The sequence below is a fragment of the Scomber japonicus genome, chromosome 3, assembly GCF_027409825.1.
Source record: "Scomber japonicus isolate fScoJap1 chromosome 3, fScoJap1.pri, whole genome shotgun sequence".
In the NCBI taxonomy this organism is placed as follows: Eukaryota; Metazoa; Chordata; class Actinopteri; order Scombriformes; family Scombridae; genus Scomber; species Scomber japonicus.
The window spans coordinates 18,764,539-18,792,335 of record NC_070580.1 but is presented as its reverse complement, the minus strand read 5'-3'; the positions used below and the strand labels follow the sequence as shown (position 1 = coordinate 18,792,335).

The 27,797-nt window shown below is 40.1% G+C and overlaps 1 protein-coding gene across 3 annotated transcripts; it reads left to right on the top strand.

Annotated features, from left to right (window-relative positions):
- The first annotated feature begins 38 nt into the window (after nucleotides 1–38).
- On the top strand, nucleotides 39–26,252 carry LOC128355072 (AMP deaminase 2-like). 3 transcript variants are annotated; one of them, XM_053315245.1, is made up of 18 exons: nucleotides 39–398; nucleotides 17,272–17,402; nucleotides 18,431–18,561; nucleotides 19,254–19,322; nucleotides 20,033–20,144; nucleotides 20,274–20,460; nucleotides 21,329–21,470; nucleotides 21,547–21,636; nucleotides 21,768–21,897; nucleotides 22,221–22,415; nucleotides 22,517–22,648; nucleotides 22,738–22,901; nucleotides 23,343–23,469; nucleotides 23,579–23,742; nucleotides 23,856–23,976; nucleotides 24,404–24,577; nucleotides 24,740–24,850; nucleotides 25,046–26,252. In XM_053315245.1, exons 2-18 carry the CDS (start codon nucleotides 17,373–17,375, stop codon nucleotides 25,259–25,261), a joined length of 2,295 nt encoding a protein of 764 aa, XP_053171220.1. In that variant the 5' UTR covers nucleotides 39–398; nucleotides 17,272–17,372; the 3' UTR covers nucleotides 25,262–26,252. The 3 variants fall into 3 exon arrangements, with proteins under 3 accessions (XP_053171220.1, XP_053171221.1, XP_053171218.1); XM_053315246.1 differs by having other exon boundaries at nucleotides 367–414; XM_053315243.1 differs by lacking the exon at nucleotides 39–398 and adding an exon at nucleotides 2,311–2,761.
- Nucleotides 26,253–27,797: the final 1,545 nt, after the last annotated feature.

Here is a 27,797-nt window from a genome sequence, read left to right as displayed (position 1 = left end):
TGACATGCTAAAATAATTGCAAGTTTATCAATGTCAGTCTTTGATTGCAATGTCTATGTGATCTAATTAGAGAAAAGCATGATTTGTTAAGTTGGCCTTGTTGGCAAATTGCAGCTCAGATTACTTATGAACAGGCTATACATGGAAAAAGAGGACACTGTGGGTTCTTTTTCTTTTTTTTGGCGTATGGCCTCTGCAAACAAAATGCTGAATTCCATGAGCTTTGCTCTGAAGGAGTGAAAAAAAAATCCCCAAGCAGCTATTGATATGCACAGTGGTCTCATTTTTAGCAAAAGGGTGAGCAGACAGAGAGCTTGACCAAGCAGCAGAGGCAAAGAGAAGCCCAAAGAGGGAATAACAAAAGCTATCAGGGCAACATAATTGCCCTCTGTGTGCAGGTAAGGCATTGAGAATGTAAGTAAATCGGTTTTAGCTAAATGTGTTACATGGATTTCATTTTTCTTTTAAACAAAAAGTAGGCTTCTGTTTCTTAGCCTTTGCTGCTGCTGCTGCTGTACCAGATGGCAAGCGTCAGCTCACTCAAAAACTGGGTCAGATTTCAGAAAAGGCTGGAGACACCCTGAAACAAGATTTCTTTTTTTCAACTTGGCAAAGATAAATCTTGATTTCTTACACTTTTGCCAGGCACATGATCTTTATTTGCGAGGTGTCGTGAAGCTCATTTAATTTGAATGTTTTATGTTGCGGTCTGTTAAAAATCTTCAGGGCGTAGCTTGAGACTGAAGTTCAATAGTTTTATTCTAATTGCACAGTAATTCGAATAAACAATATTGTATAGATTGTACTTTAGTTTTAGATAATAGTATGATAGGTTTAATAGTTTTTAGGTTTGAGTGTTTCAGCCACAGCTATATGACTAAATATCTGCTCCACATATCATAGTTTAATATGTTCTCAATAAACATTGACAATTATGTTGATCATGACTTGATCATGTTCAGCCTGTATAGCCTGCAGATGTCAGTTTTATCATAATCCTTTACAGGACAACATTGGTGGAAATGAATGAAATAATCAGTTAATGGACAGTAGCTTCAGTATATCTGAAACTTCCTTTTTACTAAGTGCAAGCTCTGAACAAAATGTGTACAAATCATCACACTTCATGGAAATGTCAGTATGCCGCATTTAAAACATGGCGAAGCTACTTAATGCTGTATTTTTGTTTGTGTAGAAGTAAAAGATTTGTCTTCTTGTTTCTGTGCGGTTTAAAATTTTGGTAAACTGAAGTTGCCTGAACTCAAAAGGGATAATTATGTTTTTGACCAACTGCATACAATGTTTTTACCACTAGATGGAGAGCTTTGCTCTTTTTTGGCTCTCTTGCTCTGAATGCTGAGGCAAGTGATGTTTACAATACACTGTAAGGCCAGCATTACTGTAGACAGTCACCAGTTGGTGTCTCTTTTTGAATCTATGTTTATTGATCTGTGACATGAAAACCTCTTAATTTAAATGGACTTACTGAGCCTTTTTGATTGTGTTTGTTTGTGGTGGTTCAGAAAATCTATTAATTTCAAAAAGCCAAATTAGAGAATTATCACATGCAGTAGAAATGGACTTTTCCATCATCTATATGATATGCACAAGTGTGATGAAAAATATTAACTGAATAGTGTTAGAGGACTTTCAAAGAGTCTGAAATTTGTATCTTTTACTATCTAATGATGAGTGTGAATGACGTGTAAATAAAGTAATTTTGTTTTAAGTTAAGCCCCATTATATCAACAAAACGACATGACCTTTATTTCTGTTGCTTGCTTGGGCTCTGCTTGCTTTTGGAAGCTTGTGTGTTTACTTCACCTTTAATCAACGTGTGAAATAGTAGTTCATGTTCTTAAATTACAGCATCCACTCTAAGGAAGTTTTGCACATGCTTGCCATGGGTTACATTGCTGGCCTTGTTGGGCATTGGTCGTTATTGTTTATAACAGTTCATGGCAGGCGGGCCTGTGCTGTGTGCCTTTAGGCTGTCAGTCTCCCCTCTGAATTTTCCAGCAAAGAAGATTTGGAGTTCACTAGTCAGCTTACACACTAAGCTGGTTTCCATGCTTATCCACACTCACCATTCTGTGTTCTTGGGCTTTTTTGTGGCTTGCTATTCATCTGGATCCGCTGCTTCTCTTTTTCGGTTGGATACACATTCTTCTGATATCTAGTGTATCTAAATGCTATTTTTAGATGAGTGGAAAAACTTTTGTCCTTCGCTCACCTTGGCGCTAAGCTGGCGGGGTGTAGCCAGTCTCCAGGCTCACTGGCTGTCATGCTAGCTACAGACTTTGATCTGCAATGCCCTCCGCTGTGGCTGTTTTCCCCCACTTTGGCTATAGGAAGCTCATACCGTGGTTGCTAGGGCAACCAAGGAGGATGGCTCCCAGCAGGAGCTGGGGAAGCCATGGGCTGCTGTTCAGCTCGTCGCTGTGGAGCATGCCTGCTGACCTGCTGCTGGCTGGTAGGAGGAGCCAACTCTGCAGAGGAGCTTCTCCAGGCCCAGTATGGGTCCTGCCGCCCCACTGCCCCACCATGAGACAGAGCTTCAGCATTAGAGCAAGTGCTCCTCTCTCCCTCTGCTGGCCACTGCATAGCTCTGACTTGCTCTGCTCCAGTTGTAGCAGGAGCACAGGCAGCAAGATGTCCTCCTCCTCCTCCAGCTCCTCATCCACCAGCGATGGACAAGGGAAGCCTAAACCTAAATCCACATTTCACAGCAGGGGGAGCCTGAAGAGCACCACCAGCCCTGGTGAGTGTGGGTGAGAGGGGTCCCATATAAAGAGTGTGAAAACTATCAGCTGTAATATGACTGTAGAGTCATAAAATTACACAGATGTGTGAGCAGTGGCATTGAAGGATCTGTGCATGCTCATCAGGAGCAATGAGAGAGGGAAGTTAACAGATGTAACTGTAGTTAGTAGCTCAGGTATGTTTTTATTGTTTTTTAATAGATAAAGGTTAAATTAAGGTTAAATTTCACAATTTGGAGTTCATTCATCATGCATGCTGCTGTCTGTGGGACCGTAATGTATTTCATTGGAAATAATATTTTTACTGAATTATGGCTGCAATGAATGATTATTGTTACAAGTTAATCTACTGATAATAGTGTTTTTGACAGTCAGTGAATTGTATAAAATATTTAAAAATATGGACGAAAGCACGTTGCGTGTTCTTGTACATCCTGGATTCAGAAGCATCAATCTAAAAATGGCTGACATTTTTATTTGATGAATTGTCTTAAATGATCAGTCGGCTCCGGAAATTGATGTTGATTAGTTTAAGTTTTCTGTCAATCAGTTAATCAATAAATCATTTCAGCGCTAAAGTAAATAATAATTTTGACTGGTTGGTAACTCAGAAACTGAAACACTTAGCAAAATGTTTGTAATTTAGTAACAGTTATTAAGTTAATAAATACAAGATAATTCAGCCACACATAAACAATCAAAACATGGATCAGATTCCGCTTTTAAGGATTTAACTTTTATTGCTGATGAAAACACATAGTGTAGTGTAGAGTGTGCTTCCCATATATGTGGGTAGCCACATCCATTTTTGTTTTAGTCGTTCTTCCTTCTAAAAAGTCTTGGCAGAGTGATTGAAACGTGGGTCCTAATGGTGCTGAAGCACAACTGCTAATTATCTTGTAAATTTTAAAAGACTGAATGCTTAGTGCTGCCACGGGGTTGAATGTCAAATTGTAGACAGATTCTCAGCCCTTAGTGGGCCCCTGCTGCCCTCCCTTTTGTAGCAGTGACAGTTTATCATGGGTGTCCTGACTATGGCCTCTCCTTATCTTAGTAGTCTGGGTTCAACAGAGCAGTGGTATCATTTTATCTTTAAACTTCACCTGTGTCAATATGCCAACAATACCTTTCCCAACTGTTGGCCCAAAATCTCTTTACTTTTATTAAGAGTAACATGCAGTGACCATGTTACCCTCACCACCATATGGAGAAAAGTGAATGATGTCAGTGACGGACATGTGATGAAAGTTTTCAGTCATCTAATCTTGAGTCTTCAATGTTTTCTTTGTTACAGCAGCTAAAGATGACTGTATTTAATCTTCACTCTAAGTTTAATTTGGATTCCTCTGTCGGCGTCACAGCTTGCCTCTGTAATCTCTGGACTTCTGAATACCAGAGAAATTGCAGTAAAGTTCATGTTACTGCAGCTGCCTTTTGAACGGTTGGGTTTAACAGATTTTCAGCTACTTTACTTGACTTTTTATAAATTGTTGCAAGTTACAGGAGGAATATAAAAGTTTCAGTCACTATTCTATAAATTATTAAAAGATAATTGTTATTGGCATTTGCATGCTGGTGACAACAATAAAAAATATTTTAACATAAGTAAACACCTACTTCGCTATTTTAATTAGGCTTTGTTACAACAGGCCTTTATCTCGCTGGTATATGATGGTGTTTTGCAGTGAGTGTGTAATTCAGTAGTGTCAGTTCACCAGATATGCGTAGGAGTTGATTAACATTTTAGTGTGATGGGAGACAGGCCAAACGATTGTAGATCTTTCATTACCTTTGATGTTGACGCTCGCTGGTCTCTGTGGGGACAAACTAGGAAGTTAAACCAGAAATGTATCTGTGAAGCAATTAAATGTTAATATTGACTTAATTAGATGCCACATCCTCAGTGTGACACAGCGCAGCACAAATGTTGGATATTTTTGGAGGGGTGCAGCAGCAGATCTCCGGCAGTTACTCACATTGACACACACTGTACCGTATTTGCTGCGGAAGTCTGTCTTTGCCGCAGTAATAAATAACTTAGAGGTCTCTCCATCCATGCAGTCATTTAAGTCCTCTCAATTAGCCGCTTGGCTGAGCCCTCTGCACTCCCAGTCTGTCATGAGAGCCACATGTAGGGTACCCATTACAGTACTTTGCTCCGACCACACCAGTCTGTTAGCATTCTCTGTGCCAAATTTTTGCTGTAGAAAAATCTACTGTAGCTGCATCTTGAGTAGTTGGTGTTTTATTCAAGTCATGAACCGGAGGCTTCATCATTTCCTGTCTTCCTTCTTGCTGCAGCACAAGAAGTAGCTCTGCTCCACGGCATCTTTCCTTTCAAGAATCTAGCAAGTTCTTTTTTTTTTTTTTCCCCAAATTTATTTTTATCTCCAGCACTCCTGCACATTTGAAACAGTTCTCTTATGTAAGTGTCAGTGTTGAGCCAGTTTTCACATCTGCAGAGATCTGTGTGTCTGTAGGCTGCTTTCTCCCACTGGAACCTCATTGCCTCATATAAAGCAGAATATGTAATGTCCTGCCGTTGCAGCTGAAGCTATATGACGTGATATATAGCGGCTATTACAGCATCTGCCAGAGAGGTGGAGGGAATTCCTCTATCCAGCATTTATGACTGCTGTGCTCTCTGATACCGAGGCTGCTGGCTTGATCTTCACATACTTGCTGGCCTCTAACTTGACAGTACGGTGTGTACCTTTTATCTGTGGGCTGTCTGCTGGTCTCATTTGTCAAATGATTTTGTTTCAGTAGATTTTCCTTTCAAGCACGTTGTCAACTCAATAACATTTACAAGGCGCAGTGATACCTGGCTCATTACATGGATATCCCACTGTTGATCCTGTCGTGGCATGCCTCTTGAAATTATGCATATTCCTTTTCTAATGACATGAAAAGTCGTGTTCTCTGTTCAGTTACCCCTGGGGGGCTCTGGTAAACCCCTCACTGAAAAAGTAGCACATCTACATGTTGTTGTCTCATGGAGTTGCACAACCGGCATCTCCGTTCCAGCCCACCTTGCCCTGCCCAACCCCCCACTAGCTGAAACATGTGACAAATAAACACAGAGAGTCCCTTCCAAGTACTCCATAACCTTACAGTGATGGTTTTGGGTGTCACAGCATATTGTAGATGTTACCCTCTTCTGCTGAAAGGGTGTTTTTTCTCCACTGCTTAGAGACAAGGCAGAGCATCAGCGTCACTGCACACGAAAACATGTTATTTATATTATTAAACTGTAAAATGTAGAGATTTGAGGGAGAAGTAAAAGCTATGAGAAAGTTATGAAAATATTGACTGTATTGTGTGTACTGTATATGGGTTTTCTGATTAACTTCTTTTCTAGTGTATATTTTAATAGCACGAATAATAAGTACAGTTCTGCACTTTTCAATCACACCACTAGAGGGAGTCTCTGATTCATGAGTGTTTTGTAAAGTCAGACCATCAGCTTTAACCTCTTACCAGGCACCCCTAGTTTTGACAATGTGCCCAAAATAAAATTGTACTATTCATAATCGTGGTCCCCTTTGAAAGGGAACTCAGAAACTTCACAGCCATAAAGTCAGAATAAGTGATCCTGATCCTGAAGTGTCTCACAGGTGGGACAGTGTGGTTTAACAGGTTGAACAGGCGGCTCGTTGTCAGTGTCTCAGGTCTTTGCCTCTTCTGCCGTCAGATATGACTGAGGACCCGTTCGGTCCGTGTTTGAGTGGAAAATTCCTGGCCTTTCTTCTGCTATGAATAGCTCAGCTGTTTCCCGGTCTAACAGAGGAAGTCAGTCAGTGGTGGAAAAAGGATTTTGGAGAACCAGGACTCACGGTCTCATAAGCTATCACATGAACAGGTGGGCCTGTTGTTGTTATGGGGTCGACTAGATAGTCAGTGGAGCTGGCATATCTGTCCTTTTAATCATCACCGCACCTTTAGCAAACAAACACTCACATTCCCAGAGGACCCAAACTCAATATCCATCACACACCGTATCCATCTCAGCTGGTTGATTTACCGGCTGACAGACGGTACATAACACATGGTAATGAAGGAGTTGTGTTTCACCGCTGAGGTACAGTTAAGCATGCTGCTCTGCTCTGTCCCTGCTCCTCATGCCATGACTCCTAAACAAGACACATTTTTGTTTAATCCATCTCATTCGATCACAGATGAGCAGGCGTCAGCTGACGTTTGGTCCCTGGCTGGTTTTTATTGGCCTGTGACCCCTCAATGAGTCAGAGAATCACTGGTTCACATGAATATCTCTCAGCTCATGTTTTCACTTTGTTTGGAAACTGTCAGACATCTGAAGATGTTCTAAAGAAATTGTGATGGACAATTGTTTGTAAAGGGTTTATCAATTAGTTTATTAAGCATGTATATATTTGCCAATTAATAATCATTGTCTATCAAATTGTCATTTTCATGGTGAATATGCAACTCCACTTAGTCCTGATAAGTTACATTTGTGATTTAACCATAAAGGACTTCACAGTTCACATCTGTTCTGCAGTAATCAAACACAGCAGTAACAAGGTGTGTTCATGCTCATGTGTGTCTCTAGCGATGTTCCTAGAAACAGGACGTGTTATCAGAAAACTCTGGGCCGTCTTTGTGTAGCAACAGTCTTTTTATTGCCTCCAGCTTTGTTCCCCTGGCTCACCTTTGGTCTCAGGAATCGGGTGTTACAGTACCCTCTTGTTGTCGAAGCAGTGCTAAGTACATGTTGACAGAGTTAAGTGACACAGTGCTCCTCTTTGCTATATTCAGATATGGTGAGAGGTGACTGTAGTCTGGATAATCACACAGGATTGGAGGGGGGGGGGGGGGTGAATGGGTTTGTCTGTATCTGTTTCTTCTGGATTGTGCGACTCTATGTGCGCATCTCATATATGTTCTCTTCTCATTTCTGAGCATTGTTTCTGTGTATTTGTGTGGGACGGGCGGCTGGGAAGATTCATTGTTTTGTGATGGGCTCAAATAGAGATACACAGTCTGAGTGCTGAGTATTTTGTTTAAGTGTTTACCACGTTTTATTCACATGGGAATGTTTATGCAGGGTGAGAGATTAGGCGTGCTTGACAACAGCCTTCACAATAATACAAGTGCTTGTGTTCCTCTGGGAGAAAAGGAGCAAAAAGTGGTGCACAGCTACTCCCGTATGCTGTTGATTAGTCCTCTGGGAAAAAGATGTGTTGAGCACAGTGGAGGTCCAAACTGGGGTTGAGAAAGAAACCAAACCTCACTCTAAATTAAAATTCACAGCAGGCATTCAGCAACATGCTTCTCAGCTCTTATGCCATTGCCATTGATGGCAGAATGCTCACCTACATACATTATTTTAAAGTAGTCGAGGTTCACAGAAATGTCATGCATGAGAAACGCTCACGAGCATTGCAGGTCACAGCAGTCTTCTATATTTCAGGTGGCTGAGAATTACTGCAGAGAAATGAGCAGCATTTATCTATAGATATGAACTAATGCTTTCACCTAAACACCTCTCTGCCAACATAATCTCCTTTATATTGTCCTGCACGTAGAGGGTCCTCTATGCTCTTCATAAGTGAATGAACTTCCATTAAATTGAGGAGTTGTCATGGTTTCTACCAGTGTTAAAAGTCATTTCTATGTGCTGATAAACTAACTAAATTATACAGTTTGCACCATCCGTTTTGTAGTTGAGGTAATCTGTGAAGTGCAACATTATGTCCAGAGATATTCTGTGTTTCTTAATTAGGTTCCCATGGTTACGGTTCTGCACAGAAAATATCATTATCATTATTGTAGGTATTGTGTAACTCATGTCACTGTTGTTGATGCTGAGATTTGGGTCGAGGTAACAAGGTAACCATCTTGTTTGATTGGCTGTAAAACTGCACGCGCTGTACTAAAGAAGTTTATACATCAGTGTCACCTTCTCCAAATCATTTTAAAGATCTGTAATCAAACTGAGCCTTAGTGGAAAGAAGACCCATTTCTTGCTGTCCTGTGAAAGTGAATGTCATGAGCACTTTCTGTGGTTTTATTGATACTTTTCTTGTTTTTTGTTTTTCATGCATTATTGTCAGATAATTTTACCTAACAATCTTGCCCAGATAAAACTATTTGAGATTAAGAATATAACACTTTTTACATTTTTAAATGCCATTTGTTGACTCTGTTTATTAAAGACTCTTCTGTGTTTGCTAGCGTAGTTTTTTTAAACGGTTTAAAATAAAGGCTCTAAACATGATGTTGTGTATTTAAACTTCAGCTTGGCTGTAAAAGTGCTGCCCTCTTAGTCCACTGCAGAAAGGAAGTGGACTCATCACTGACCACCACAGTTTAGGGGGAGTCACAAAGGGCAGTCAGAGAAATGAGTGAACTGTGTGCGTAGGTCAACATTATGGTTGATGGGTTGGTGTTGATTCTGGTCTGTATTTCTAAAAGTTTCTTCCCCTGTTAACGTCACATACTGTGAAATCACTGTCTATATTTACTCTCCATTATAAACAACCAGACTCTTTATGAGTGTTGCAGGGTTGCTGAGTTCAACTGGTTTCTCAGTGTTGTTGTGATACTTTAAGCTAGCGTCTGAGGGGATGTTTATACCGCACTGCTTCTTTAACTGGGTTGAAACTCAATATACAGTTTGGTAACATGAACGATGAAAGAACACAAATTTATGTATCCGATAAGTAGAGCAATATTATCCTCATAGTTTCCTCTGAGTCGTGTTGATAATGCTAGCTTCACTTTTGTTGCAGCTGGGTCATTTGTATGTGAGGATCTGTCCAGAATTCAGTCCCTGGCATGGTTTGTGTCTGCCTTTTGTGTGTCTTTCATGCTGATGTGTGTCATGTGTGTGTTTGTTTGTGTGCTTCTGGTTTTAACCCTTCATCTGGAAAATTCCTTGATGATCTTTGCTTTGAAAGTTCACTAAAAATGTAGATTTAATCGAGGCTTAGCGGACTACTTGAGCACATAGGCCATCCTTGTGCCATACAGCAGTCATGTGAGAGAGGGGGGAAATAGCCTCCCCTGGCATCATGTGATCGACAGAGAAAATAACATTGTGTCCAGTATGTAAATGAGCTCACATGTATGTACACACATACCTGTATGTAACAAGACTAGACAGGTATCCACGTTTGAGACAATCACATTAAGAAATGACCAAAAGCATTAAAAAAAAAAGAGTTGAGCATTTGTTCTGACACACAAAACAGACAAATAACAGACCTCTTCAAACAGCGAGCATACGAACAAAAAATAGAGAAAGTAGGGCATAAGAACATTGAGTCAGAGCAATAAGCCAATTAAAAGACATGTTCAAAAGAAACACAAGGATGTTATTGTAGTGCTACAGTGCTACTGAGGACGAACATAAAGTGCATTTTATTAGAAACACTAAAAGGAACATTTATGTGCACACGAAACCTTTCTTCAACAAACATGTCATGTCAAATATTCACAACGTGTTTTACAGTCATGAGAAGGCTGAAGCAGTGGGTTTCATGAAGAGGTGGGAGTTGGAGATGAAGTGGGAGTGGCCACAGATGCAGGGCCTCCACCATTTTACAGCACAATAGAGCATAAAGTGGTTCACCCCGACCCCTCCCCTTTTTTTGCCACGTGGTATCTTCCAACCCAGTATTTAAATCCGGGAGCTTGAAGACTGTTGTTCAGTCACTGAAAACCGGTGTAATCCAGGAAGCAGCTGAGAGACAGGCACACACAGAGAGAAAGAGAAGATAGAGACAGAAAAGAGAGAGAGAGAGAGAGAGAGAGAGAATCAGGAGAGAGAGGGTTGAAAAAAAAACTGCTTCACCAGCACACTGGAGGTGGTGACAATTACAACAGGAGGAGCAAATAAAAGAGAAAATAGTCTGATCCCGCTGTTAGTGCAGCACATCCTATCTCTCTCTCTCCTCTCTCTTTGCTGTCATTTCTCTCTCTCTTCCACTGTGCCAGCGGGGGAGGGTTGCATCGGCCGTCCCAGGCCTAGTTACATGTCCCAGCATCCCGCAAGAGCTCAGACAAGGCCACTGCGACCGTAACGGAGACTGTGAGAACAGGACAAGACAGGGAGATAGAGGTACTGTAACCTACTGCTGATAAATGATGAACAGTACCAGTTTGTTAATGTGAATACTGACGTCTTAGAAGTTTTATCAGCTCTGTGTTAGGCTGGCATGATACTTATCACCTTTTAAATTTAATGCATGAGCAGGAGAACGGTAACAGATGAGATGCTGGTAAACCCTGTTGTATATCCTTTATATTATAGGGTAGGATAAAAATATGGATAAGATAAAACTATGTCATGCATTTTTTCGGTCTGTTGCTACGATGCTGATCTTAGCAAAAGCTTGTGATGTGTTTGATAGTTTTATCACAGCAGCGCCTGACTGTTGCAGTGAGTGAACATTTGGGACATCCACTCCCGCTGCTGTTTGCTCCAGTCCAGTAAATGGTGCAGTCATGTTTCCCAGTGGATTAATTGTGGTTCTTGTGAGTTTGCTGACGAAAACAAAACATAAAGAGCATACACATTTTTTTTACAAAAGTGTGCAGTAAAGCAATAAGGCGGCAAGCAGAGTGTCAACTAAAGCTAACGAGATCCTGAGGGAAAGAAATATCTCAATCTGGAGTCACACATGAAGAGGATCTTTGTTGACACTGTGGTGCAGAGATGTGCTGCGTAATGCCGGGGTCTCCATCTGAACATGTTGACCTTCCTCATGTGTATAAGGGCATTGTTTGAAATCTGTTTTTGTGTTGGTGATGTGATGGCAGTAACTAGTGTGATCCATTTCCTCCTGAATGATGTTTATTACAGATAAAAAAGCAGAGTAGCACTTGAAGTAAATGTTTCCAACCACAGTACCAAGAATCATCTGAAATATATGCTATTAAATCTTTTTTTGTCTTCCCAGCAGACATTCGTGAATTGCTTTTGTTTTTAAGAAAATGATACCCAGACTGTTTACAAAGTGACTGTGCAGGCAGTAGTTTTAGCTGGCAAATTTCATCACCCTTGTTTGTAGGCTTGCACAGTACTGATGATATATTTTTGAGACGAGGACATAAAGCAAAGGTTTATTCTCATCTGTGGTTGCTAAGGAGCGTCTGAGACGTGTGTCATCACTCTCACTCTCAGTGAGCGCAGTTAGGTGAGATGTCTGAAGAAAAACAAACATTTATAAACATTGGACCCACAATCACAGTATGTTACTTAACTATGGTACTATTTATTAACAGTTTCTCACTTACTAAAATGCGTCATGCAGCAGCAGTGCATGACATTAAGCTTTGTATCTGACAACAGAATTCTTTCTTGGCATCAGTGCAAATCCAGATGACTGCAAAGAAAAAAAGTAAATCCCCTTCATTTCCCTAAAGCGTATAAAAAATGTCCATACCATAGCCAGGTGTGCTCACTTTAGAGAACTGATTCTATCTTTCTTGTGGTTTGATTTAGTAGCTCACAGTGTCGGTGTCTTCATATGTGAATAATATACAGTGAGCTGTGTAACAACAGGGCCTTCCAAGTAAAGCTGGGCAGTATTTCAATATCACTGTTTACTGACTTTCAGCTGAATCATACGATAATACGATCATTACATTCTGTGTCCAAATGAGAGATTTAGACAAAGATGTGTTAAAAAACTACAACGATTTGTCATTGATGCTCTTGTTATTTTATATATTGAATTTGGAAAATAAATATATATCATATTTTTTCCATATGTGCTCTGTGTCAGCTTGAACCACGGGAGGAAATAAGCCTTTGAATTCATAAAATGATGTCAGGAGGTGTCTAATTTAAAAATGGCTGAGGCCGAACCAGAAAGTAGAGGAAGCAACACAGATTGCTTGATCAGCACAGCAGCTAATTCCTCTCTGCTGCTATAGTTACCTTCGCTTAAGGAAATAAAGTACAACTGCGTGACAGTTTATAAATATCCGATTATATGTGAGAATTCTCCACCAAACAGGAAAGATTCATGTTGATATCTGAGTGAAAAGGAGAACTGAAAGGAATTTTGGCCCGATGCTGTGAGATTACATTTAACCTCAATAAAACCAAATATATGACCAATATAAAAGTAAAAGTAAGTAAATGAATTCATCTGACATCTTTTTTTATGAATTAATCCATTCATTGATTGTTCTATAAAACAAAAAAATTGGAAAATGCCTGCCAAGATTTCCTCTAGCCAAAGCTGACGTTATTAAAAATCTTACTTTATCCAACAAACAGTCTAAAACTTAAAGACAGTAAACTTACTTTAATGATAAGAAAAGGAAATGCAGGTCATTCCCACATTTAGATGCTGGTACATGAAATATTTGGCTTGAAAATGGACTTAAATGATCAGTTAATTATCATAACAGTTGTCATTCTTTCTAACATATGAACTGTTAAAATGGGTGTGTTGGCTCTAGTGTGGTATTGAGGTGCTCTGCCCATCCCTTTGGTGCATCGTGCTTTGAGTAACGGCTGGTGGAGACAACGTTGTGATCCGTGTAGATGTGGCAGTGCGAGGCCAGATGTTTGCTGCAAAACGACAGTTACCTTGAGTGTTGTTGTTGTGGCGAAAACTGGCTCTTTGAATTTTCACTGTGAATAGAAGAAGTCTGTTTTCAGCAAAATGTCACACAGCTGATGATTTGGAAATTTAATCAGTGAGCGTAAACTGATTACTTGACAGAAATGTACATCAATTACAGAGAAGGAGAGAGATGTTTGAAGAGATTAAAGTGGGGGATAATTGACTCTTCAAGTAGCGGAAGCTCTGTTCTTCTCTGCAGTGACCAAATCTCATTAATTCTCTGGAAATCGTAGTTTATCATCATAGTAAACGACTCAGAGAGACAGCCTGAAGGGGGTCTGAAGTTTGTTACATGCAAAGTTGTTTTTTGTCAACCAAATACGGCACATTTAATTTAACTGTGTACCAAGATGATTTATAGCAACTCATGTAATAAATATGAGCCTTAAATTATTGATAAGGCCACATGATCATAGAAAAATACATTAGTAAGAATAGTATATATAGTATATTTATAATTGATTTACTTATTTTCAGATATGTGTTTTATAAATCGAGTTTAATCAGCTTTTTTTACAGGAAGTTTTGGATGACTGTCTTTACTTGTTTGAATAGGAAACAGGAGAGAAATGTAAAAAACTTTAACAGGATAGTATCATTTGTAATTTTACATTATGTAGGAAAATGTAATAAATATGGCAGTTTATAAACCAATATTTATTTTACACTGTACAATGTTATGTTTGACTGCTTCAGTATGAGCCATACATTAGTTTACCTGATCACTGTTTGACTGAACAAGAAAGAAACAAGCTGCCAAACTAGATAGTTGCTGCGTTTGGCCCCAGGAATGAGGAGGACGAGACACGCAGGAAGAATTGTATTGATCCTCGTCGAGCAGAAGCAGCTCCACAGATACTCGTTGTCTGTCTCTCTGGCAGCATTTTAAAAACACAGGTGGGTAGTACTAGTTCATGTGGGAGGCGTGCACACTCAGGATGTGAGAGAATGCTTTGTCTATATTACTTAGTGGTGAAAGAAATTAACTCGTGCAGTGACCAAGTGAACGTGGACGGCCCGAGGCATCTGAAAATAGACACACACACAGTAAACTGCGTGTTTGAGGTAAGGCTGCAGGAGGGGGTTCTCAGCCAAACTGTGTGCAAACTGCTTTCTCATGAAGTCTGTGGTCTGCGCAGTGGTTTGAAAGAAAGACAGAGTGCAAATGTCAGGACTTTAAAGACAGGTGTTGCACCAAACACAGGAAATTAGGATGTGCAGTGTAAGTTACTGCATGACACTGGATCCACCGTCTCTCTCAGAAACGAGTCACACAGAGACCATCTTTGTTTAATGAAGTAAAACATAATCAAAACAAATGAACTACTTTTAATTAGACAGATTATCAAAAGTATAATAAGTGTTTATGAGTAATATTTTACAGTAAAGACCAGCAAAGGCCCTTTTTGTTGTTTTGTTGGTTGACTCTTGGCTGTGCTTTTGTTGTTTTTGTGTCAGTTGGGTGATTGTTTTGAAAGAGGTATCAGTGTTGAGCAGAAGAGACTCTCTCAGTTTTGGGGGTAGAGAGGTTTGTGCTCCTCACTACAATGATGTCACTGAGATAAATAGAGTAGGGGGTGCTGGATTAAGAGGCATCTGTGGCGCAAAGGCCGGAGGATTACATGGATACTATACTGGGGATGACTCTGTGTGTGTATGTGTCTGTCTTCTGTTAGTCCATGTGAAAATGCACATGTACTTATGTCCACATACATGCACTCTACATATACACATGTATGTCAATAAATTGGGTGCCCTGATATATCAAAGATAACTTTAAGAAGCTGGAACGGGATTTTTACATCTTGTTGGGACAATGCAACATAGAATTAATGCCAAGTCAAGTATTTAATATGCATATAGCTCTGGTTTTTCTTCAGTCTTTAACACACACTCTTGAGTTATTTTCACTTTGTTTGGAGGTGTGTTCCACATTCGAGAGGCCATTATGGAAAAGACTGACTGCCTAAAGGAGCTCTTATGCTGTGTGATTTTACGGTTGCCATTTGTTGTGCCCGTGGAAGTCTCTGCGACTACTCTGACAGACTCATTAACTGATTTATCAAGATAGTTGGAGATTAATTTCATGTCAATTGACAAATTATTGCACCTCTAATGTCAGCTGATATGCAAAAAAAAAGTTCATCATTTTATCCACCTAAGAGCGCTCATTAGTTTATTTTTCAACAGTTTTTAGACTTTCAAATATCAGTATCGTTCTCACAATGCAGTAGTGATCAGCGTATGTGTGTGTCCTTATGCGTGTGACTGGATTGCTGCATAACTGTAACTCACATCCTTTGAGACTTGTACTGAAGCTGCAGTATTGAATTGTTTAGTGTGTTATGTCGGTGTTGGTGTACTGTGGAGAGTTACCCTCTGTTCATTATTAACTCCATGCAGACAACAGATGGCAGAGACTAATTGTCACAGGCCAGACACAGCACCAATAACGGCACCAATTATAGAAGACAGTGAACACACCACTTCCAGAGCTAAAGAGTGAATTACTGTGTGTGTAAATAACTAGGCTTCTCTTTAAATGATGAATATTTTTAACTTGCAGAGGTCTTTCTTTAGCTTTCTTCTATTGTGTTTGGTTTAATCTGGAATGGCTGGCGTCACCTGTTTCCAGCAGGTCTAGAGTTGGGGAGGCCCCTCTATGTCAGCCTCAGGTGTGTGTACGCACGTGTGATTGTGTACATGTGAGTGAGAGTGATTCTTTTTCAAGTGTGTGCATGCCCATATGCGATTGAAGTGTCACAGTATCTGCTGATACAGCTGTCTTCTCTTAAGCCGGATCTGTTCTTGGATATTCTACAAAGATTTTCATGCTCAGTTACATATTGCAGCATCAGCCGCCGTCAGCAGAGCTTCATAGGTAATCGTCGTGGTTATGCTTTATTTAGATTTGTTAAACTTCTGAATGTTTTACTTCTCTTAATCTTCTAGTTATTCATAAGATGGAGTGATAAGAGTTTTTGTAAAGTGCTTTTGTTTGTGTTATTCTCAGGTTTGAAACTAAATATGTGTCCATTTGTTTGAAGGAGTGTTTGAGTCAAGACCACAGTGTAAAAAAATATGAGCTAAATTTGTGCTTCCTAAAATCATACTTTTCCCACTCAAACCACCATACACTGGAATCTTGGGTAAACCAAATGTAAATTATGTTCTATTTTTGCCTGTGATGATACTATGGTTAGCTTGTGTCTGCTTTTACGTATTTTTCTGTCTCTGTTTTCAACAGAAATGAATAAGAGTTGCTAACTTTGTAGAGTTACATCATCGTTACTAAATCAGCTTCAGCCTGCAAAATACCCAGATGGTCTATGTGTCCTTGTGTTCTCCCAGATAGTATACATCACATGTCATGTTGCAGGCAGTTGATCTGTTGTTCTTTGTGACACATATATGCCTTAATGTGTTTGAGATAAGACTTGTGGGTGGTAAATCTGGTACTGTCAGAGTTGTGTCTCTAATGTCGAGGCCGTGTCACTCCATCCTTGCATAAGCAAATACAGCACACACATTTTACTTATGTAGTAAAACTCAAAAAACTCTTCCAGCAGCACCGTATTTCATGCACTCATGGAAATATTTCTTGAGCATATTACTTAAATGCTAATTTACTGGTATTTTAATGTGTGCTCTACCAAAGTAAAATATAGCTCAATATAAATTACTGTTCAGAACAGGGGGGGATGTGATCTTTTCCATTTAACACTAAAAGGACGAGAGGTAGCATTCAAGTCATATTCATTCATTTCAACAGATGAAACTCAAAATAGGAGCAGTTCAGTAGAAACATCAAGGCCAACATCAGGCTTTACATGACTAGCAGGTTTTTAGATCATCATGTGTTGCTGTCACATGCTGTAACTCTGTCTGTGTTTGCCTTACAGACCTGCGCAGTGCATCTGGGCCCAAGCCCCTCAAGCAGCAGCGATCTCTTCCAGGGACACCTGTCTCTCTCACACATTACCCAATCGACCTGCGAACATCCATGGAAGAGAAGTACAAAGAGATTGCAGAGGTAAACGCCAAAACAGATATTGTTTCTAAACTGCTAACAGCTAATCTGATGCATCTTAAACTGGGTGAAACGATCCGTTTAAAAATCAGAGGGTGTTCAGGTATTTTAATGTGCTGTTACTGCTGTTGAATTTGCTACATTTAGTTTTTTATTTGTCATAATATTAGTGTCTGCTATGGCTTTATTTCAAGGTAAATGTGTATTCGGCTCTTTTCCTTACCATCAGCCTCTTTGCAAACTTAAAAAAAATAACTGAAAAACTCACTGTTATAATCCTTTTTAAATCTCCAAACTGAGTTTAAACTTTTGTTGTAGACAGATTTGACAAAGCTCGGGAGGCATCCTGAGAACAATCAGGTTAATCCAAATGATTTTATAGTTTACTCTGTGAGTAAAAGTTTTCCAGTTTGATGTTAAAAAAATGCAAAACATGAATTACTGTACATCCTGACTGATCCTGTGTTGGACAGTTTAAATAATTATTAATTTACCTCTGTGGCGCCATCTGCATGTGAAAATATGCACAGCCCTTCTCTCAATTCAGAGACTGTAGATGAAACATGTGCCTCGTTCATACTTCAGTGTGATGACTACAGCAGTTTAATAAATAATGTGGAAAAGATTTGACGTTCTTCAGATTATTGTGGGAAACTCACTCATCCAAGAAAACATATTTCTGATCTCTGGGTCAACAGATTACACTCGTAGAAATGGAAAATTGCCCTCTGTCCACATTTGCGGTAAGAGGTAGTTAACACAATTTCATCCCAAATTGAGCACCAAAATTGCCTAATCAGCATAAACACAGCATCAGCTCTTCTCCCATGTCTGCGTAAGCACTCTCGTTTGGTGCCAGGAAATTACCAGATGCAAAAACACATAGGCTGGGAAAATTGCATACAGACTGCGTTTGTCTCAGCGCTGGCTTTGCATTAGCAGGAAAATAGGGCCCTCAGTGTCTTTCACATGTGCACTAAAGTAGATATGATTTATAATTTCATAAATGTTATAAACTCTGTTTTCACCAGGAGCTGTTCACACGCAGCATGGCAGAGAGCGAGATGCGCAGTGCTCCTTATGAGTTCCCGGAAGACAGTCCCATCGAACAGCTGGAAGAGCGCCGGCATCGCCTGGAGAGGCAAATCAGCCAGGACATTAAGTAAGTAAATACAAACACCAAGCACACACACAAAGCCAGTAAAATATACTTGTTACAGCACCTCAGACAGACATAACTGCCCCCACCAAATCTTGCTTTCCACCCATGCACACACATGCTTATCAGCGTCTAAAATGCCAGTTTGGGGCTAACTAACTCCATCAAACAGCTATTTGGGCTAACCAGCACTTGGTACTTGTCCTGGTGTTTCATCTTCCTCCACACAAACTTTTATAAGGAGTCGGGCTCTGTTTTGGTTTCCGGGGTTGACGCTCTCATCACCACTAAGCAGATCATGTAGTGGTGGTTATATGAAGCGCCTCTTTACCGATCAGGATGTACCATCACTAACTTATGATATTTCTCTGTCTGTGTCAATCACCTTGATCACTTAATGCCTAAAATTGTGTGTGTGTGTGTGTGTGTGTATGTGTATGTGTGTATGTGTGTGTGTGTGTGTGTGTGTGTGTGTGTGTGTGTGTGTGTGTGTGTGTGTGTGTGTGTGTGTGTGTGTGTGTGTGTGTGTGTGTGTGACTGCTTAAGTAAAGGGTGTTCATGTGTGTGCTTATGCATATACTTGTACTTGGTGTCTCTTTCTCCCCTTGTGTGCTTAATTTCTTCTCATTACCTCTGATGCCCATCTGCCCCCTTCCTTGCCCACACTATCCTGCGCTGCTGCATATCACCCCAAGGCTTGAGCCAGAGATCTTGCTCCGTGCCAAACAGGACTTCATGAAAATCGACAGTGCTGCAGACCTAGAGTGAGTCAGCTCTGCTGCAGTATGTATGTTTTGTCACGCTTGTTTGTTTTTCGTTCAGTGCATCTGTATTTTGCTTGCTTGTATGCTCGGAGTCTGACATTTTAGTATTTAACCTTTATACTTATATCTGCAGTATTTGGGAACTCTGAACTGTTGTAAGAACTTTACTCCAGAGACACTGAGAGTGATTATCAACATATTGAGATGGACCACATCTTCCCTCTGCTGGTGGCTTGGTACATGTACAGTAAATTTAGAAATTGGTACCCTGTCTGTTTGAAACAAGACGTCTACATCTACATTTACATAGTCTGATTTGATTTCTTCATTACTGAGATTCCTGTGTCTCCTTTGTAATAAAACTTGTACCTCCTGTGGACCCTGAGAAAATCTTACAGCTTAACTATTGAAAGTGTTTCAAAAAGGTTTATTGACATCTTACTAGCTTTACTTGTCTTTATTTACATTTTGTTGATTTAATTAAATGGTCAATTTAATCGAGACCATTTTAGTCAGCATGATTATTTGAACATAACTAATTTATGTGAAGGTGTATAAAACGAAGAACATCTGGATAATTGAACTTGTACTTTTCTGCTACACTTTCTGCTTACCTCCACATGTTTTCCATCTCTTTGTGTCCTCATTCCTCCACTATCTGTTTATTTTCTCTTGTTTTAAACTCCTCTCCTGTGCCTGTATCTTTTTAGGCTAATGAAACAGGTGAGTTTGGACACTGTTGATGATGGCTTTAAAGAGAGGGCAATGCCAATGGAGAGGGAGTACCAGCGGGTCTCAATATCTGGAGAGGAAAAGTGTGGGGTGAGGAGGTTTTTAGTAAACTTGTGTCATGTGATGTCTGTGATTTCACCAGCATTCAAACTACATTCAGTAATGTAGTTTCTCATCCCCCAACACCCGTTTTCATAAACACAAAAATATTCTTCCCAGGTGCCCTTCACTGACCTGGTAGATGCTGCCAAGTGTGTGGTGAAGGCATTATTCATCCGGGAGAAGTACATAACACGATCCATGCAGAACTTTTGTAAGACCACAGCTCACGCCTTGCAGGACCTTGGGACCAAGCCTCTGGAAGTGGGAGTCTATGATGATATACCAGAGACACCTGTAGATGCCGGTATGACATGAAAACACTCAAACAAAATAGCAATTAGAAAGTTTTTTATCAGAAAGGATTGAACCACATGCTGGAGGCAATACATTCCCTTTTGTTGAAATTTGCATGCATCCCACCGGAGACAGTAATCGCTGAGCCACATACTTTGAGAATTATGTTTTATCTGTGGCCAAGACAAGGTGATTTTCAGTGACTCATACAGTAGCATCAGAAAAGTTGTTAATTAGACTTCCTACTCCTTTGGCTGTCTTTTTGTTTTCTGTGAAAACCTGTCGACAGAGAGACTACACCATAAGTGTTTCAAGCTGTTCTGCAGGGGAAGCTTGCTTATTTTCATATCATATTTCAGAATAGAAGTAATAATTGCTTCAGCTCTACTTGAGCTGTGGAGTGTGTTTCCACTGGACTATAGTCTTTTAATCTCTGCAGTTTTCCTCTTAAAGATAACAACAGCTTTATTTCTTATTGCTAAGAGTCGGCCGGTATTAAAATAGGGTCCACTTCCCTTACTGCATTAGTAAGGTGTTTCAACCCTCTGCAAGCTCATGTGGTGATGTAATTACTGTAGGCTCAAGGCAACATCACCATTTTCTTTACAAAGAGGCTTTACAGGACCAAAACTTGTGTGCATGTTCAAGCCTGAGAGTCCTTAAATTGGGGATATTTACTGATACTCAGACAGCAAGGAATTGCTGGATTTGGAGATGCCACATACACACCCTGAACTAGCTGACAAAAAGAATGTACACAGTAGACACCAGACACCAGTCAGTAATAAAATGAGTAGTTATTGTGTTGTTGCTAATCATTTTAAGATATTTTTGTAGCATGATGTAACTTAATTATTGTCTATTTCCTATATTCTCAGATGCCCCCGTCCACCCACCTGTTTCAGAGACACATCCTTATGAAAACCAGGACCCCATGAATATGCCAGCAGACACAGGATATGGTTGCAAGATGCTTGATGGAGTAGTCCATGTCTACACCAAGAAAACCAACATGGACAAGTATGTGTCTAATTTGTTTATTAATGTTTACATAATCATACTTTGGGGTTTTAACAACTCTATCCTGCTTTTTCAGGAGTTCAGAACTGGACTTGCCGTATCCTGACCTGAAAGAGTATATTGCAGATATGAATGTTATGATAGCTCTCATTATCAACGGGCCAGTGTGAGTGTTGTTTTTGTTTTGTTTTTTATACTATAAGTCTACAAATATGCTTCAATCTCATTTCCTAGCTTCATTTTTTTGTTTTTAGCTATATTTCAATTGTCGTATGTCCTCCTGTGTTGTGTTTACAGGAAGTCTTTTTGCTACCGTCGCCTTCAGTACCTGAGCTCTAAATTCCAGATGCACATCCTCCTGAATGAGATGAAGGAGCTGGCAGCTCAGAAGAAAGTTCCTCACAGAGACTTTTACAACATAAGAAAGGCAAGAGCCAACAAATAGGAGCTAAACTTGTTTATCCATCACTGTGATTATGGGCAATGCATAGTTAACAAAATCCCACACACAAAAATCAAATGTAATAGTTGAATACATTTCAGCCAAATAACTGAAATGCAGCTCAGCTGTTTGCATATTATGATGTTAATGTTTTAATTAGACTTTGCAAAGTGATGACTGGTACTGATCCTGATATGGACACAGGATCCAACTTGAGATCAGTGGTCATATCTGCCACTCACATTGACAGAAATCTCAACACTCAGTCAAATAAGAGGTATATTTTGTGCTGTTGCTCCTGACTCCAGGTAGACACACACATACATGCATCTTCCTGCATGAACCAGAAGCACCTGCTGCGATTCATCAAGAGAGCCATGAAGAAATACCCTGAGGAGATTGTTCACATTGAGAACGGGCGTGGCCAGACCCTGAAGGAGGTGTTTGAGTCCATGAACCTGACGGCCTTCGACCTGAGTGTGGACACTCTGGACATGCACGCGGTGAGAACTGGCAATAGCTTTACAAATATATAACTTTATAAAAAGAAGCATATTTGTTATAGATGAAAAATTCGATTTGACTGGTTTCTTTTACTTAACAGGACCGTAACACGTTCCATCGGTTTGACAAGTTCAATGCCAAATACAACCCGATTGGAGAATCCATCCTCAGAGAGATCTTCATCAAGACTGACAACCACATTGAAGGAAAATACTTTGCACACATTGTCAAGGTACAGAAAAAGTCATATGCAATTGTTTTAACACCAAGTAATTCAACAATACACAATCTGATACATCAGTATCATTTGTAACTGTTCAGGAGGTGATGTTTGACTTGGAGGAGAGCAAGTACCAGAACTCTGAACTACGTCTGTCCATCTACGGCCGCTCCAGAGATGAATGGGACAAGCTGGCCCAATGGGCCGTCAAACATCGAGTGCACTCTCATAATGTGCGCTGGCTCATCCAGGTGCCCCGCCTTTTGTAAGTAACACCCTGACTTGCTTTACCTTGAAGCTGAGATGTGCAGCATTTATTTAACCTCTAGGTTTGATATAGGTGAGGGTAATTCAAGAAGAAACTGACCAGGTGTTTTTGAAGAATCCAAGGACACAAATCTGTTTAGTAAACATATGAATGTAACATAAGTTTTGCAAGAGCAAAGGTTCTGTACGTAGTGAACCAAAAAAAAGTGTCATGTTCCTGTCTCGGGTGATATGAGCACATCATAAGAAAAGCTAACTCCTCTTTGTGGTCCCAGCCCACTTGGGAGAAAACAAACTAAAAAACAAGCAACAAAAAACCCTTCATTACCCTCTTACAGTTAAATCTACATACAGTATAAAAAAATATGTTTTGTTGTGACAAAAAGTGTGACTGTTCTATATGCTTTGTATCTTATGAAAACAATCACCATATCTCCAGTGATGTGTACCACACAAAGAAGCAGCTGGCTAATTTCCAGGAGATGCTGGAGAACATCTTCATGCCTCTGTTTGAAGTCACGATCAACCCCCGCAGTCATCCTGAGCTGCATCTCTTCCTGCAGCATGTGAGTCACTCCACAACAAATCCAAGTTATTGTGATGATTCAGACTTAAAAAGACTGACTTAGTGGTGTTTTGATGTTATTGTTTGTGTTGTTTCTTGTGTGGCAATAGGTGGTAGGCTTTGACAGCGTGGATGACGAGTCCAAACCTGAGCACCACATTTTCAATCTTGACAGTCCGCTGCCACAGAACTGGACAGAAGAGAACAACCCACCCTATTCCTACTACCTCTACTACACTTATGCCAACATGACTGTGCTTAACCACCTGCGAAGGTGCAGTATTGGGCAGCTGTACACTTTTATAGCACATGATTGATCCTCCATTTCTACAAAACAAAATAAACCAGATTTTAATACAGCTTTGTAAATAAATGTATTTAATACAGGAGACGAGGCTTCCATACGTTTGTGCTGCGACCTCACTGTGGGGAGGCGGGGCCGATCCACCACCTGGTGTCAGGTTTCATCCTGTCAGAGAACATCTCCCATGGGCTGCTGCTCAGAAAGGTCAGGACAACATACTGGATAGTTTCCAAAAGACTTTGTTTGGCTTCATCATGTTGTAATTGTATAATGTTTTTATAAATGCCTCTCTGTGTAACATTCAAAAACTATCTGGAAAAAAATGGGAGGCTTTATCAGGCTTAAAATGGTTTAAAAGGGGTGAACACAATATGAACAGTAACATTCAATTTCATGGCAGTGACAGTGTTTAGTTTCAGTGTATTGAATTAAACTGCTTTATATCTTGGAAAATGTCAAGTGAAGCACAAATTATTGGGTCACCCTTGGCTTCCACTGATGCAGGTATAAATTGACTGCACTGCTGAAGTCTGAGGCAAAGTGCTCATGTCACTGAGTGACTGTAGCTTACTGCTGTATTTACTTACTTCTCCTTCATTGTCCCTCCCTCCCTCTCTTTGATATCCCTCAGGCCCCAGTTCTGCAATATCTTTACTACCTGGCTCAAATTGGCATTGCCATGTCACCGCTGAGTAACAACAGCCTGTTTCTCAGTTACCACCGCAACCCGCTGCCAGAGTATCTGTCAAGAGGCCTCATGGTCTCTCTGTCCACTGATGATCCCCTTCAGTTCCACTTCACCAAGGTCATTATGATGATGTTAACCATTTATTAACATCTGCCAAATGAATATATGTGTGTTTTTCTGAATCTACACATGGCTTTATAATGTACATAAAGATCATCGGACGTAATGAGGACGAAATTGTGTTTATTTCTTGGTTTGTGTGTGTGTTTTTGGTCCCAGGAGCCTCTGATGGAGGAGTACAGCATTGCTACTCAAGTTTGGAAACTGAGTTCTTGTGACATGTGTGAGCTGGCAAGAAACAGTGTTCTCATGAGTGGCTTTTCACACAAGGTAAAGTAGTTAGAGATTATTTTGTTTATTTAATCAGTAGACACTGTTTATCCTTGTGTGTGACACGGTCTATTATTCTCCATTGAACCACTCAGATCCATTAATAGTAGCTGGGACACACTGATTCCAGCTAAAATTATTTCTCAGTTTTTTTCATTCTGAGGTTCCTACTCATGTATCTTTTCTTTAATTTAGGCCAAAAGCTACTGGTTGGGCCCCAACTATTCAAAGGAGGGTCCTCTAAGCAACGACATCCGTCGTACCAACGTCCCTGACATCCGTGTGGCATACCGCAGTGAGACACTCTCTGAGGAGCTTCAGCTGATCACTCACGCTGTGCGCACAGAGGAGCTGGACACCATTGATGAGGAGGACACTCTGTCCATGGGCCCTCTCCCGGGACGTCACTGAAATAACAATCACATGGTTTCGTCCCGTCCAGTAAATCCCCAACCCTGTGGTCCACCCAGCATGATGCTGAAGAGACCTGGTGTGAGAGCAAATCTGCTGTCTGTTCATCCTAATTACAGTATAAACATCCCTAATCATCACTGCGTAAGTTATGCTGCACACTGACAGCCACACCACTATCAAAAAGCCAAGGATATAGTGCTGCCGGTGTTCTTCTATCTCTTGTGAGTCATTTTCATTTTGTTGGAGAGGATTCAAATTCAGTTTATGGCTAAGTTTTGATCAGAGGTTTTCCCCAACTCTTTTCCTATAAAGAGTTGAGGAGGAGTTTCTATTATTTTCTGTGACATGTCCACTGTCAGCCAGCATGATGCAGGTTAGAGGGGATGACCACACAAGACAAGAACAACAGGGAAACACTAGAATGCAGCACTAAAGCCATTAAATGATCCCTGTGATATGTTTCACCAAAGATACTTCACAGCATGTAGTATCTCTGAGGTATCTGTGTACTATAGACACTGTCAACCAGCACATTTCAACTAATAGCAAACATGCGCTGAACATTGCTTCCAATTTACATTTATGCTGCTTAACTAATGCATCTATCATCTTCATTATAAGTATAATGAAGGAATAAAGATGCAGTTTTATTAGAACAACAGTAGTGTTGTCTGTGAAGGTTGGACATACCTACAGTACAAACAGGTTTCATCTTTTAAGCCACTTCAGGGCGACTTAAAGCCTTGAGATACAACCGAATCAGCGAGTCCTATACCTAAGAGGAAATAGCTTCTGTCTGAATGCTGCAGTGCTGAAGATCAGCCATGAATGGAGCTTGGTGTGGTTTCAGATCATTTATTTGCCAAATTGCACACGCAGCATTATTCCTCCATCATTTAAATGAGCTCAGAGGTGAACAGAGAAGAGAAAAACTCACATCAGGAGAGAAGCAGACATTCCATGAAGCAAATGGTACTTTTAGTTGAAAGTGAAATGAGTTCCATGAGGGGAGAGAAAAGGAGGAAAAAGTGCAATGTAGATTTTAACCACCGCTTTTTTTTTGTTTTTTGTTTTTTTGTTTGAACATATGGATCTTTTTAGCATCGTCTGAGGAAAACATCCGTAACTTTACCTCACTGTGGCCATTAGGATGTGGATCCTCTGTACCTGCTTACAGCTCTGACCACACTCGTTCCTTCCCCCGGTGGATAAACTACAATGTTTTTCCCCTTTGCATGCAGTGCACTGTACATATGCACCAAGACTTCACAGTGCCTTTTCATTGTTAGCTTTGGGGCACTGCATGCCCGTCCTCTCTTCAAGCTTTTTTCATGTATAAACCTTTTGTTTTTATCACCTGCGCAACAAGTATAGTATCTTTTTTCCTTAGCTTAGAGGTAAAAGCCTCTGTGCAGTTTTAACATCCATGACAATGGAACTGAAACCACCTGGCTGCATGCTTGGTGTAAAATATATTTTACCTTGGCCTTTGTTTGAGGAGGAACTTTACTTTTCCTCTGATTCTCTGCTTATAAGTGCTTTTTTGCATGCCTGCATGAATAATGGATGGCAGGAGAGAATTTTACAGCAAGCTATAATGTAAAGCATCTAAACAAATTCAGGGCTGACAACCAGCTTTTGAATCTGAAATCCGTTTGCAGAAAATACATTATATATATTTTCTGCAAACAGATTAAAACATAGCACTGTTCACCATGTAGAAATGAGCAAACCATGCTGGGAAATGGTTAAGATTGTTGCATGGTTCTTGTAGCATTTAAAAAAAAAAATCCCCCCCAAATCTGATCAAAGCTGGGATCTCATGCCTTCGATTTTTGTACACTCATCATGTTATCACACCACTCTGCCTGCCACTGGACCCGGTACAACCTCCCATCAAACTGTAAGCATTCTTCTTAAACTTAGATGTCACATAATTTCTGATGCCAACACTTACAGTATGTCAGGAGCAGAAGGAAATGTTTCCCTCTGTAACTGTAATGTATAACGATGTACACGTTTGCTTTAAACAGTAGAGGATTAGAATATCATTAGTTCAGCAAGGATACAGTAGCAGTCTTTAAAGGGATGCATTGGAGGTGCGAGCTGAACATGGTGGAATCTGTGTGACTGTTGGATTTCATGTACAAAGTGTATTTTTTTAAAAGACGAGATATAGAGATAAGAAATTTTATATTCACAATATTTTGATGTCAAGGTTTAACCGTTTTGTTGCTGTTGATTATTGTGAATTAGTGTTACGTCATGAAAATAGAAGTTTTCTGGTTTTATTGTTAGCCATTTAAAGTAACTGGACACAATATTTTAGTATTTCCTCTGCCTATTTAATATTACAGCAGCCATTTTTCACTCATATTGTTAACCAACACATTCATGATGGATGGTTGATACCTCTTCAAAGCCAAAAGTTGTCTCTACAGTAGCACGTCAGATACTAACCTCCTGACATACACACACAGAGAGTCTACAGCCATGCTATATGCCACGTTAGAAGCTGAACACATTTTAGTTT